Here is a 16,171-nt window from a genome sequence, read left to right on the forward strand (position 1 = left end):
CTGATTCGAACTCCAGTTCTGAGAAGCGCTGTAGCCACTTTTACCTGCGACGACGTTACACTCCCAAGATTTTTTTTGTATAAAAAATAGCACAACATAATAACACAACCTAGAAAAAATAACCGTAACCTTACGTTATGAAATCTCTGAAGAAACTGAATTGGCAATATCTCACTTACTCCACGTGGACTTGAATAATGTCACTTCCTAGAACGGACGCTATTGGTGGGAAGAGTTTGAGGGGAGGATTTACTGGGCTCCACGTGGACTTGACATACGCTGTCAGAGGAAAGCTGATCTTTCGGAACTTTCTTTGAAGCAAAATGGCGTTCAAATCAGGACTCGAACTTTAAATAGAAAATTGAGACAGGTAATATACACAAACACAAACGTTTAGCAAGAAAATTCAAACGCACTCTTATGCAGACGTGGATTTCAAGGCGAACAAAGTTACTTTTCATTCCCCGAATTTCAATTGCAACATTTGGCACAAATTAACAACACAAGAATTTTTAAGTCAAACAGTGACGATAGCCATAATAATCAATCGTGTTCGAGGACAATTCTTGGAGAGTTCAAGTCCAATATAATATTCCTTTGTTATGATCAAAGCATTACCAACTGAAATTGGTAGACAAAATAATCACCACCCTGTATATTTAATCTAAATAACTGATTTGCACATGTGTTATTAGCAGCAAGTGTAACATAATCTCTTTGTAGTTACAAATCAATATATCTTGGTCGAACACGTATAAACTAATAATATTCTCCTGCTACACCATGATATACAGACTTACAGATATGATATTTCCAAATTTTCCAATTATCGATTGGCACTTCTTACTAATGATTTTCCTTTGTTCTGTTGCAGTTCTGGTCGGCGTATGTTCCTTGCAATTCTCAATTCCTGGATTCAGTCCAGCTTACACTGGAGCAGATTGACTTGATCTGGAGGCTCGTGGAAAAATACCCTGGACACACTCAACTCGCTACCACAGCTGAGGGTAACAACACCATTCCTGTATTCATTTTTACAGTAAGAATATAAACAATTTAACAGTAATAAACTGTATATACATCACGTATTCTTTCCATTGCTGACATCAGTATATTTGGGTGAAGATCACTAGGGTAAAGTACGAACTAATATTGGGACATTCGGACTTTATGTTAGGCTGAAAATTATTAGGCCAATTATTATGCCAATTTTCACTCAAAGTAAAGGGAAAGGTCAATATAATATACAGAGTCTCCGAAAAAGAATGGTAATGTTTAAGGAGAATATTATGACAGTGGAGACAGATGAAGTGGATTTATTATGTTCAGCAACTCAAGTAGTTTCGGCAGTGGTGATATGCGTCCAGTCGGCAGCATCAGCGGTAGATGAACACTACAAGAATGACTTGCTAGGCGCACGTAAATAGATCTCAGGATTAAAATCACAGTGTGAATTATCTCAAAACAGAGAAGCACTTGACAACATTACTCCGAATGTTATCGATAGTGTGTGGACTGAAATTCAACACCGTTATGGTGTGTCTCGTTCTGTCAATGTTGCACACATCGAAACCTTCTAATGTAAATGCTGTCCAGACTGTCTGCATGTTCGTTCAGAATTCATTTATGTTGCTAATGCATCTGTTACCTCACCGTATAAAATGTTTGAGTTGCTACATGTAATAAAGTCACTTTCACTGAATACCGTGTAAAGTATTAGTCACAATAACTTCACAAACCCCACTATTCTTTCTCGGACACTCTGTATATCGATTATTTGACGACAAAACATAGAGAAAAGAGAAAATTTACCACCGCTCCCTCCGTTTTTTAACCAAAGTTTTATTATTTCTTTTCTCAGGTCTGAACATGCATGTGCATTTTGTCGGAGAAAAATTCATGTTTCCGAGTTACGATATATGAAAACATTTAGGCTCTAAGAAAACAGGTTACACTTTCATAGATTTCCTCTGATTTCAAATTAGTAACAAATCATAGGGAACATACATATACCCGTATATATTATGCCAGAATCACAACGGTCACAAATGTAAAATGTAAAGTTTATTGTTTTGACCATGCTTAAACATTATAATTTTTTTTTCGGAAAGTTTCATTTTTATATTTCTTAGCTAAATAGTTCCTCAATACATTTGATGAGTTGTGTTAATATAATTTTCCTTGTAAGGGAGAAATTAATTTCAATAAATACTCCTGCACAAACAGAGACTGTGTCACTACAACCACAAGTTAATGTAGGTCGACGTGTTTCTCAAATTTCAAAACCATATGCGACTATAAAAATTATACTATGTAATGGAACTTGCAATATTTTACATCTCTAAAATTAATTTTTCACGCACAAAATGTACAGTGATAGATTGACTGATTTATTTGTTGTTTTAAGTCCACTTTATGCACAGATAGTCTAATCGGAACTGAATCTACAGTTTAAAGTGGGATCCGAACCACAGTGCGATGTGCCTCCACGGGTATAGAACCCGGGACCTGTTGATTAAAGGCAACGACGTTGAACTACGCCATTGAGGAGGCCATGTAAAGAGAACAGATATTTTCAATTTTTACTATTTTTTCGCTCATAATAATAATATTTTCATGTTTTCTAAAAGAAAAAATCTAACTACTGTCCGTGACAAAAATATTGAGCCCTCGGTTTACGCGCTTGTAAAATTGTACTCCGTCGGAGGCAAAAAGTTAAATATACCTCATCGGAAAGCTTCAAGTATCTACTTTTTAATAAGCGTTATAATTTTTCTTAACTTTGTTATCTTGCTATAATGAAAAATTCACTGAAAAGTGTAGTTTTCCTTCCAATTTTTACGAACGGGGAACTTAACACCATACAGTTCATAATCGACTGTACATATAATCTTCAGATTTTGTGTTTGAAGTTTGATTATTTTTGCACCTCTGTAGAAAAAAAATGCATATTTTTACTAGATACTTCAAAAATTGACATTCTAGGGAAACGTGCAAACTAGAAATGCATAATTACAAATTCAATGAAATTTTCAAATAACTGTTGATATAACGCCTTTGATCAAATGCCAGAAATTTGGCGTGTGTTCCTCAGTAGAGATAACTGACCGGTTCTGCATCACACTTGGTACCAGGCTTATTATTTTTATTAATTTAAGCACAATGGAAAACCTATTTTGACGATGTTTTTGTCGATTTTATACTATTGCAAATCTGTGATTTTTCACCTCACACTTAGTACGAGTGGTACGAGGCCTATTGTTTTTATTAATTTAAGCACAATGGAAAACCTATTTTGACGATGTTTTTGTTGATTATATACTATTGTAAATCTGTGTTTTTTCATCTCACACTTCGTACGAGTGTCATAATTTCTTACGAGTTAAAGTACGTAACACCTACACCCACGCCCACCCACGCACACCTACACCCACGCCCACCCCCGCACACCTACACCCACGCACACCCATGCACACCTACACCCACGCACACCCACGCACACCTACACCCACACTCACCCACGCCCACCCACGCACACCCATGCACACCCATGCAAATTTATTTTCTGTCTACTTCGGGTCTACTTCTATTGCATCATGTAGCGCAACAAGTTATTATGCTACATTGCGATGGCTCGTAAGGGTAAACTATTGCATCATGTTACGCAACAAGTTATTACGCAATCTTATTATGACCTTGTATCTGACGTGTTGTTTTCTGATTGGTTGGATTATGACGTAATGCGATGACGTGGTGTCTTCTGATCGGTTGGATTATGACGTGATGCGATGCCGTGTTGTTTTCTGATTGGCTCACTGTTTCTGATGTTTTCAACGCGGTCCGCGCTTAGGTTATTTAAATGCGAAAGCATTACAGGTCAGTCAGAATCGTGAGAGTGTTTGAAGAGTGCGGACGTGTTGTTGCAGTGCTGCTCATAATTTTTTTCGTTAAAAGTTAAGTATTTAATTTATTTTAAAGCTAGCGTAGTAATTTCGATCAGCTTGAGTTTTGATATGATCGGACGTTACTTGTTGTCTCTGGAAATTCTGTATAAACAACATAGCTGAAAATTTTATCGTAATAGCTACAATTATTTTATCTTGAAGGTGGTTCAAGTTGTTTTTCACACAGATTGAATTTGTATGAATTTGTATTTGTATTGAATTTTGTATTTCTTTCCGAGAAAATTTGTATATAAATACCAGAGCTGAAAAAAAAATTATTATGATTATAACAATTGTCTTTTTTAAGTTACATTCTATCAATTATCGTAAGTTTAAAAGAATCTTATTGAATTTTAACTTGATTATGTGTCTTATTGTTATTTTCCTAAAGCATATTAAAAAAAATGTCATCTACCACTTTCATCGAATGTGCTATTTGTGGAAAATTAATCTCCAAAACTAATATTATCAAGCATAGGGCAAGATGTAGCGAAGCAGGTTCGAAAATAAATCGTTTCTTACCTACTAAGCCTTGTACTCAATGTGGATAAATAATTAGCATTGCACATTTAAGCAAACACATGAAAATTTGCAAAGCATCAACCGGACATGGAACATTGAAAAGAAAAATTGATCATCCTGAAACTGAAGCTTCTACTTCTAATCAAATTAACATGTCTAAAGACCAAAAGCCGATTAGATCTGATTTCAACAACCAACTCTTGGATTTCTGTTTTACTTCGAACCCACGCTGTGATATTTCTAGTTTCTTGAGTGAAATTAAAACATCTATCATAAATATTCTGAAAAATAAACTAGAAAACGACTCCATAAAAGTATATGTTGATCTAATTTGTAAATATGAGAAACCCAATGGTACAAGAAATATTTTCTTTCACAAAACGAGAAACCAAGTTCTTTATTTGGCAGACATTGATAATTTGAACGTTTTTTATTCTAATCTTACTAGTGAATTGATTAGGAAACACGATGAATTCGAAGCTAAGGGATCAGGTTGGTCTCTATGTGGAAGTCCTCACAGGTTAATCGCTTGTGTAGACAAATTTACACCTTTTTCTGCTTCAAGCTAAGTTCCACTTCCGGTAGAAATTCAGCATAAAAAAGCTGTGCTGAACATTTATAACACCGACAATAAGTGTTTTATGTGGTGCATTTTAGCAGCGCTTCACCCGGTTCATCGTTCAAATAATCCGCAACAGGTTAGTCATTACATACAATATATTGATGAGATTGAATATGCTATGACAGGCATCGAATACCCTGTTGCTATTTTCAACATAACAAAGTTTGAAAACAGGGTACGAAATGGAGAAGGAAAACGATTAGCTATAAATGTATATTCATATACTTCAGTTAAGAATTTTGTGCATCCTGTTAGGATGACTAATATTGTTGATGACGAAGCCATGGAAATCGATCTCCTTCTCATTGCTGACGATAATGTTCATCATTACACCCTAATTCGTTCACTGTCCCGCTTGCTCAGAAGCCAAACAACCAAGTTTTGTACACACATCGAAGTTTGTCCAAGGTGTTTAACTGTATTCGACGATCGTAACCAACGTAACTATCAAAATTTCAAAAATCAAGAAATTGCCAAACAAAAACTTGCTGAACATAAAGTCTACTGTGGAGTTAACAGACCGGCTCGTATGTTGATGCCCAAAGCAAATGAATTCGAAGAATTTAAAATGCACAAGGCTTTGTTGGAACATCCGGCTATTATCATTGCGGACTTTGAAGCTTTTCTCAAACCATTGCCTTATTGCGATCCGGATCCAGAATTGTCTTCCACAACACCGTACCAGGTTCATGATCCAAATAGTTTTGGATATGTTGTTGTTTGGCAAGATAGGATAGATAAACCATATATATATATCGCGGACCAAATGTTATTGAACTCTTTTTCAAAAAGATGGTGGAGGAGGTTGAGAACATTGGCAGCTTCTTATGTCAATCGAAATCAATGCTTCCACTATCAAGCGATGAACTTCAATCTTACAATAACATTGAAACGTGTCCGGTGTGCGATCAACAATTCACGAATGAGAATGGGAAAGTATTTCACCACAATCACTTCACCGGAAACTACATTAGTGGAATTTGTAACACCTGCAACCTCAAGATCCAGAAGCCCAAATTCGTACCAATATTTTTTCACAATGGATCCAATTACGACTTCCATTTCTTAATTAGAAATCTTGGATACGATACGCAAAAAATAGATATTCTTGATCAAAACGAAGAGCGTTATATTTCTATAAGTAAAAAAGTTAAGATTCCAGCAAGGAATGAAATCATAGAGATGAGGTTTCTAGATTCTTTTAGATTCCTATCGGCAAGTCTCGATGCTTTAGCGATTAAACTTACTGACGAACAATTTAAAATTACAAAAGCTACTTTTCCAAACATATACCTAGAACTGATTAAAGGTAAAGGCATTTATCCTTACGAATATGTAACCGATGAATCTAAATTTGACGATGACACTCTCCCATCTCAAAAAGAATTCTTCAGTCAACCGAAAAAACCGGAATCACGAACGAAGAATACGAACATGCGTAATTAATATGGAAGGAATTGAGATGCTCTTGACGATTATCACGATGTGTATCTCAAATTAGACGTAACAATACTTGCTGATGTATTCCAAGTGTTTAGAAAAACAGCAATAAATATTTATAAATTAGATGCAGCATACTTCTACAGTCTTCCTGGTTTGGCGTGGTCTGCTATGTTGCTCCAGACAAGGATCAAGTTGGAATTGATATCGGATGTGGACATGTTACTTTTTATAGAAAGGGGGATACGTGGGGGGATGGTGCAATGTTCGCAGAGATACGCAAAGGCAAACAATATTCACATGTCTGAGAATCAATACGATGCAAATCGACCATCGAATTACATATTTTACGCTGACCTAAACAATCTCTACGGGTTCGCAATGATACAAAAACTTCCATACGGAGGATTCGAGTGGCTGGATCCTATTTCAATTGATATTAATCGTTTCGACGATTCTGAATTTTGTCTGTTCATTGAGGTGGACATTGAATTTCCAAATACTTTGCATGCTACTTTTTCCGATTTACCTCCGGCTCCAGAAATTAAATGGCCACCTGATTCTAATCAAAGCAAGCTTATGTTAACTCTAGAGAGAAAAGAGAGATATGTCGTCCACTACAAGAATCTCCAGTTTTTGATTGGGAAGGGTGTTCAGGTAGTAAATGTGAAAAGAATTCTCAAGTTCAAACACTCTGCATGGTTAAAATCTTATATTGAGACCAACACAAGACACAGAACAGCTGCTATTTCAGAATTAGATAAAGATTTTTATAAATTAATGAATAATGCCGTTTAGGGAAAAACGATGGAGAACGTCAGAAAGCATATAGACATAAAATTGGTTTCAGATAACAATAAATGTAGAAAATTAGTATCTGATCCTAGATTCAAATCACGAAAAATTTACAACAAGAATTTGCCACTTTTTAATCTAGATATAAAATTAATAAAATTCAGGAAACCTATTTACGTTGGCGCAACGGTTCTCGACTTGTCGAAATTGTACATGTTCGAATTTCACTATAATATTATGAAACCCTTCTATAATGATAAGCTGTCAATTTTGTACACGGACACCGATAGTTTTATTTATGACATACAAACATCTAACCTCTGCGAAGATCTTAAACATCCTTCCATGCTTGGGTATTTTGACACTTCTTCCTATCCTCAACCCAACAGATTTGGAATTCCTTCCCACAACAAGAAGGTTCTCGGTAAGTTCAAAGTTGAATGTAACGGTGATATTATTGTTGAGTTCGCTGGTTTGCGTTCGAAGATGTATACATTCAGGACAGAGAGTAGCGTCACGAAGAAAGCAAAAGGAACGTGCAAAGATACTGTGGAAAACAAACTAACATTCCAGGATTATATTTGTTGACTTTCTTCACAGTCGAGGATACTTCGAGAGGATAATAGAATACAAAGCTCAAACCATGAGATTACAACGAATAAAATAAAAAAAAGTAGCCCTGGATCCACATGACGACAAGAGGTGTATTCTCGAGTGTGGAATCCATACTTTACCTTGGGGGCACTTTAGTTTAGAAGTTAATAATAATTGCAGTCAACACATGTGAAAAAAAAATAAACCTATCATCAAACTAAACTTTTGAAAATAACAAAAAAAAATCCTACACATAGTTTAATTTTTTATATATTATTCTCTACTATTAAAATTTTTCCATCACTCTTTCATTTTTTACATCATAAATATATGATTCCTCCACAATTAAAATTGCACTGCATGTAGTATTTTCAGATAGAGTTTCATGAAATTCACATATCAATTTTATATTAGTTCGATCATTTATAACTACTAATTTTCTTTTTGACGCATTTATTAAAAACATTGGTCTGTGAATTATGAACTCATCTGGAATATAATACATGTCTATGCTACCTTCAGTTACTCTTTTAAATGCACTATAAGCTTCATATAATTTTAATTAATCTTGTTCTGTAATGTTTAAATTGTAATGTTCACGAGGAAATACTTCATTTCTGCCATTATTCATATACACATTTTTAACTTTACAATTATCAAACTGGCTGCTATCTTTTTCCTGATCTCTCCCTGTCTGAAACAGCACAGCTACAAACTCTGGCATGTCATATTGCAAAGATTGGAACTGATTGGTAAGATCAAATTCAAACAATTTACCCTCCACTGACCTCTGTATGCATTGATAAGTATAAAATTGAATCGGAATTTGGGGATTTTTCAAAATGTTGGCTTTGTATTTGAGAGCATAATTCGATTCATATTCAACTATAGGCATTCGTAACTCTATAGACTGGATCACACATTTCGCAGCTTCGGGTAAACTAGCCTCATTAGCTGTTCCATCTGCATTCAAAGTTTTGTATCTCATGATGGCATTATGATCATTGGGTGCTCTGCGAAATATGACACTCAAACCACCTCTCCACATAATTTCTTTATAATCAGAGAAAAATTCAAATTGCAATCTCATGGGGAATAGTATGTGTGACTTGTTGCTTGAATTTTTGTTCCAGCTTCGAACCCACCAACTTTATAATATGCACTCTCTGATTTGGAAAGTTTCAATGTCCCCACTGTAGTGGATGTAATTCCAGGGCAATCAATCCTGTCAATCACTGTACCATGCTTTCTGACTTCAATTTGAGAGAATAAGAATGGAACAAAATTATCTATAAGTTTTATATTAGCCCCAAGGAGGGGATATTCTTCACCATTACTTTGTTTTACAATATCAAATTTTATATACAGATCAGATCTATGTGGATGAATGAACCCATCCCCTACCGTGATGTCATACTGTGTCTCCTTGTTGGGCTGATTCAAATTTGCAAATGTCCTCCTGTTTGGAGGGAAGGACTGTAATTCATAACTCTCGATATTTTCCATCTTGCTATTTATTTATATATTTTAAATATTAATTTCTATTATCGCAGTGCTATTAGCACCGGCAAAATCGATGATCTCATTTTTCTCATTTGTAATAGTTATCTCTATGTAATTAACTTTATCAATAGAAACAGGGAAATAGACTGGTGGGATTGGGGAATAGAAGATAGGTTCCATTATTTCCGAATTCGGTTTAGATGTAGCAATGATACCTGTCTCCTTGTGACTGCCAATCGAATTTTCTTCTGCTTTAATAATCATACCTTTGGCAATCTTACAGTGAATATTCAATGTCTCAATAGCTAAGAATTTTGGTATAAATTTACCTACATGCCTAACACCTGGTTCTAATTTGCTATTGTTCTCGAATCCTAAAAGTTCCCCCATGGTAGATAAGTCCACTGTTTCATTGGTAGTTACAATCTCTACTCTGTGTGTTACACAATTTTGAGAAAGCAAGACAGTAGTTGGAAGTTCAAATTGTAAAGTAGATAAGTTATACTGTCCAGGAAGAATAATTATTTTTTCATTACCTACTAATATAGTATTGTTGTAGGTAGTTACATTCGGTATCAGATACATGATGTAGAATGCTCTCAGAGCTATGGATTTTGGATAGATAATATCATCGTGAAGATGTAGTTTCAAAACCGGAGTCTCGCTGGAGAGATGGAAAATTCCCATATTTAATATATAATACAGCTTTTTGAAAATCTTTTAATTTGATGTTTGGTATTTTATTTAAAATTCTGAGCATCGTAATGCAAACATAGCCACATATACGTAATTTGATCGAAATCTTGAATACGATCGTTGTTGTAATAAATTTCAACATGTTTCAAGTACGAATCAATTCTGTAGGGGGTACCCGTCCGAAAGAATCGAAAATAAAAACATTGTCATTTTGTTTATAATAGCATATCCTGTGAGTACCAACGTTTTCGGACTTGTCCAAATTCACCACGCCACATTCTCGAGAGTGAGAACTACATTTAGGGAGAGAATCAGACATGAAACCCCCCCGAAGTGTTTAATTTTAAATATTTTAATTAAAGATTCAGTGTCTTGGTTCGTGAGTGCTTCTTCTTTTTTTTTTAATTTTCTGAATGCTCTAGGCTTCACACATTTGCCTATCTTTTTCTCCATGGCAAGATTATGACGCTTTTGCTCTTCTAGTTCTGCCTTATTTTTTTTCGAATCAATCACAGTTTTCGGAATAGCAGCACTACCCCAGCCAAGCTCCCAACTGCCCCCAATGCAGCCAGGATAGCTGGAATGCTGAATGAATCCACCACTATGTGTTCTCTTTCTTGCATTTTGCAATCTTTTTAATTGTGGCGTACTGAGTAATAATTTCATTCCGTTCCCTTTGGCTATACATTGCCTCTTCTTTTCTTGTTGTTTTTTAGTTAAAATCGAATTAAGTTTTAAATTTTTAAGATCATGATACGCTATTTGGTACACAACTCCTTTTGGTTTCATGTTGTTGTTATTATTATTTTTCAGTGTATTTATATTACAAACCCCACCCTAATTTTTGTTTTGTATTCATAGAAATAGTTGTACCCAACGCTGTTATTTTTTCACCCAATGATGCATCTCTGCTTGTTAATCTTCCAAAAGCTGCCTCTTCCAGTTTTTGATCAGGTACATGACGATCATTCAGATCTTTGTGTGTGTTGTAAGCAATATCATGTTCTTTGCAAGCTGCATCCAGAGGATTAATACCTCTGTCCCCTCTCTCTATTCGTTTCTCAAGTTTTGTACCAGGACCACAATATTGGTAACCAGGTACGTGTAACTCGAACGGAAGTTTATTAATAATATCATTCACTAAACCTCGACCCTCTGATATATTCCAGAATTTAGGAGGTAGAGTATTGATAATTTTAATTAAGTATCTTATACCTTTAGGATCGTTTACAATAAAATTAGCTAACTTGTCACTAATCATGTTTACAATACCCATTTTCTCATTATGGAAATTATTGTTCCCAGCATTTTCCTCTCCTGCTATAACAAGCAACCTATCTATAAGTTTTCTCACATCGTTTACCCATACAAATTCCTTAGGTAGAGTATTGTATTGTTTTATACCACTACCGGTTTTGAGTTGATTCCAGATAGGTTTAATCAGATTTTTGTATTTATCCCCGCTGCTCGATTTTACACGCTTTTGACTAGCATCGTTATTTTGGTTCAAAGCATCAGAGAGTTTCAAAATTTCAGAGTAACTTTGATAATCATCTTCTGTAAAATTTTTTGGTTGTTTTTTGGTAATAAGCTCCCATAGCCCTACGGTACCAGGATATCTGGACCAGCTGTTTCCCCCACCCAAATTAATTTTTATGTTATCCCCTTCAAATGTTACTTTAGACTTGCCAATTTTCCATACTACGCTTTCATTACCCTCCATAGTTGGATACAAACCAAACACCTCATCTTTTTCGAATTATCCTGTACTTAAATAATCCCTTGCTAGGGGACCCAACTCGATTTTCTCTGATTCTTCTATAGCTACTTTAGCAGGTGGTTCCTTGAGTACCAGGGGTGTGTGGATACTAGATAATGGCTTAGGAGGAAATTCTGCATAATTTTTAGCAGTAAGAGGTACCAATTCATTGGTGAGGTTTTTATTTTGTTCTGTCGCACTCTTAATCTCTTTACCGAGACCGCTGATTGCATCGATAATAGGTTGGTCTTGACGCTTGTGTTGTTCGTAAAAACCTCGATTCTCTGATTTCCAACCTTTGAAACGTTTGGACAAGTACTCTCGTAATTTCGAATTATCTTCTATTTTATGTTTCGTCATATTTTTTGTTTTTTGATTAATGGTTATTTTATATCGTTTCAACGTTTAAAAAGTCGTTGATTTTATTTCTAAACTTACCATTGTTAGGTTTCCGAGTCATGTCGATAGTAACAAATCCAAAATCGTCGCTGTTCCAACAAGATGAACAGAATTTTGAAAATTGGTTGTAATTTAAGTCTCCTCCCACATAATCATCGTATACATGTTTGAAATTAGTATGATCTTGACGAAACAAACAGATTAAGTTTGTATTATCTCGTAGTAACTGTTTGGGAATTTTGGAATAAATTTGAGCTAAATAAAAGCAGTCTATTTCTTTGTGACGACCCTGTGTAAAAAAAATTCTAATTTCATTCTGATTTTCCAAAATAACATCATCGAACACCACAACAGAATTTTTCAAACATTGGTCGAGAGGTTTTATTGTTGATGCTAATGTAGCTATGCCCAGTCCCTCGTACATCTTCATGAGTTGTTGGTATTTCGGTTGTTCTAAACTCTTTGTGAATACATACAAGTGTCTATTTTTCCAATCTAGCCAATTGGGGGCAAGCAAGTAATTATCAACCAGCAAAGTGGTTTTTCCACAACCTGATGGGCCTGCAATGAGGCATCTTATGTTATCAGGTAAGAACTCTCCATTTTTCTTATTAGTTTCCACTACATCTGGTAAACGCTGTACCACATTCCATGTTGGTGTCAAAGAATCACCTGGTTTGCTTCTATCCAACTTTTGTCTTGCAGACCTAACCATTTCACATACAATTTATTATTTTTCTTCTTCAATATTTTCTCGATTAGATATGTATCTCGATATTTTGTTTTACTAAGTTCCTCTTCATAGAATCTCCCTTTCAATATTTTGTTATGATTATCTTTTATGATATATGTATTTCTATTCCCTGGTAAAACTTGAACCACTGAGAATAACTCCGTACTCCAATTTTTAGTAAATCCCTTCTCGAATAACTGTTTATATTTACTGACCCTTACCTGATCCCCTATTTTAAACTTTGGCTTCTTGGTAGTGTATTTATACTTTTTACAATAAACAGTAGAAATCAATCGTTGCTCATCAGATTTGGTTACCTCAGCAGGTTTCATGTGAATAGTACTTCTACTGTATTGTTGTAATCATGAACTAGCTCGGGTAAAATTTGCACCCACTTATAATTGCCCTGTAGAGTGAATTGTCTCCACATGCGATTTTTTAATGTCCTGTTGAATCGTTCCACTATACTAGCTTTCAGATCACTGTATGTAGAATAATGTTTAATATTATGTTGTTGCATTAACTTAGCAAATGTAGAATTGTAAAATTCTTTCCCTCTACTTGTCTGTAAATATTTTGGTATCCTTCCCTCACTGAATATCGACTTAAAAGCCTCGGTAACACAAGTACCAGTCAATAACTGTAAGCATATATTTGTAACCATGATTTATCTTATCCAAATTTTTTAAAGTCCCCCTTGGAGGGGCCATCTCGATCAGATCTGCCTGGAAGAATTCATTTATACCTTTCGTTACTACACTTAATCGCTTGTAATTGCGACGGGCTGGTTTGTGTAATTCATGAACTATATCTTGTCTTGACATAGAGTTCGAAGTGAGAATATCGCATAAAATGGATTGTCCTCAGGGTACAATCGCTTTATGTCAAATACTAGCTTGTCACCAATTTCAATATCAAAAACTGATAATTGTTCGTCGTCATGTACTTTATATTTATTGATAGACTCATCCCAGTATGCAATAGGTATTTGAACTACCTTGTGTATACCATCTTTTCGCACTATAGTAAACTGAGGAACTTCAATATGTTTTCCATGTTTTAGAAAACTAAACTTCAGAAATCGTAAACTTCCATCAACAAAAAATTAATGTACCTGAGTGTATGGATATAATTTGTAAACATTGCCAGCATTGGCGTACGTCCAGTGCTCTCGAGCATTTGGAACACTTTGTAACCTAACAATTTCCATAGAATAAAATTGACGAGTATCTACGCCATCTAGTCCGCTTAATACCGATTCCAAGTGTTCGTTGATAGTACGAACCAACTCATCGTAGCTAGGTTTGATTTTTACATCAACATATAGTTGTTTATATTCCTCTTTGAGATCGTGAAGTTGAGTAGCAAAACCTGATAAAGCAGATTCTTGACTTGCTTCAAGAGTAGTATTGTAACATAATATTAGAAATAATCTCTTGTGAATTTTCCACAAGTTTCAATTTAGAACTCTGGGTAGCAAGATCGTGTACTTGACATCTGATTTCTGTAAATAATGCATGTAGTTCGTTAATTATTTGATTGTTGGGGAGAGTGGCAACAGTTTCTCTGATTTGCGCAATTTCTGCTTGAATGTTTTTGATATCCTCAGATTTTAAAATTCGATGTACTGCTGTCCTCATAGCTCTGATTTCCTGAGAAGTAGGCAAAGCAGCTACAGTATTCTGAAGTGTGATGAGAGTTAATTTTATAGCATCGAGTTCTGTTGAATCAGCTGCATTTTTCAAAATTTCTTGCAGTTGCGTTATGTCATCCTGGGTAAGTGTAGACTGTTGCAGTGTCTCTAATTTACTCTGAATGTCGTCAATAAGATGATGGAAATGCGATAATTCTGATTCAGTATTCAAGCTTTCAAGCTTAGTAACTTGCTGTTGAACTATAGCTAGAATATCAGTAATGCCAGGCAGTTTCGATTCCAGATTTTCCTGTACACTTGTTAGCTCATTTCTCATAGTTGTCATAGTATCTTCTATGTGAGCTATGGTACCTTGTATCTTCCCAAAATCTTCATAAGTCTTCAACTGCAATTTGATGCCGGCAACGCTCCGAGCAATAGCATTTAATTCAGAAGATGAAGGTAAATTATTGATAAAATCTTACAATGTCTGCAGTTTCGATTGAACTTCTGTTATAGCTGTATGCAGTTCATCTTTCTGTAATTCAGATTTGTTACTTTGCAATGTAGGAACTTCGAAAGATTGAAGCTGTTCTTGCAATTTAGCAATACTAGCATTTACCTGCTCATATTCTACTTGAGTTTTGATATTCTGGATGATGGTTTGCAGTTCGATACGAATACTATTTGCCTGGTCATTTAATTGCTGTTTCAGCTGTTTGGTATTCGTTCTCTGGATTTGTCTAAATTTATCGAGTTCTTTTTTTAAGTTGGCAATATTCTCTTCTAAGTTCTGAAGATCTATTGAAGCTAAATTAGTATATTTCTCAAGCAAAGATTTGAGTTCTCCATCAATTTTTACTATAGGATCAATCAGTTGAGTTTGAAGATTTGTAATCTCTGCTTGAATATTTAGATTTAGCGAATTCTGTAATATCAGTAAATCTGATTTCAGTTTCTTTAGACGTGCATCTAAACTAGCAATCTCGCTTGAATTATCTGGAATCTCCTGTCGCCTTCTATTACCAAATATATCCATGTTTTTTTTCGGTTTAGGCATTTTATATATTAATAAGAGGATAAATTATTCTTATTTTGACAAACAGAGGAATCAATTTATCATACTCTCCAATTATCTCAGCATACAGAAATTCACCAGCTTCCACATCATAAGACGTATCAGGAAGTAATGTACTATGTTTAATTCTATACAAATTTCGACCTATGTGCAAAACTGCCGCATTGGGTGGTGAAACGTTTATTTGAATTTTCCCACTAACAGGTAACTTATATAATGATAAGTTATTATTAAATACAAATAAGTGCTTTCCAGTATCCTCGTCAACATGAGACCAAATACTATTCAAGTGAACAAGAAGTAACCCTTTCAATTGATGATAAATTTCTCTAAATTCATCCATGTTCACTTGAATTCTCTCTACAGGCTGATTATGTTGTTGCTTTTTAAACCCAAAAATATTCATGACTTTTTATTTTATACGCATTAGCTATTTTTTTATTATATATAAAA

General features: G+C 34.9%; 1 protein-coding gene across 1 annotated transcript in view; it reads left to right on the forward strand.

The window, feature by feature from the left end:
- LOC145980366 (dipeptidase 1-like) overlaps nucleotides 1–16,171 on the forward strand; it is a 136,302-nt gene that overhangs the window by 73,264 nt on the left and 46,867 nt on the right. The window contains exon 5 of the mRNA XM_083113428.1: nucleotides 875–1,007. Within this exon, the coding sequence (XP_082969554.1) occupies nucleotides 875–1,007 (133 nt within the window). The remainder of the gene's footprint in view (nucleotides 1–874; nucleotides 1,008–16,171) is intronic.

The sequence above is a fragment of the Lepisma saccharinum genome, chromosome 27, assembly GCF_977018435.1.
Source record: "Lepisma saccharinum chromosome 27, izLepSacc3.1, whole genome shotgun sequence".
In the NCBI taxonomy this organism is placed as follows: domain Eukaryota; kingdom Metazoa; phylum Arthropoda; class Insecta; order Zygentoma; family Lepismatidae; genus Lepisma; species Lepisma saccharinum.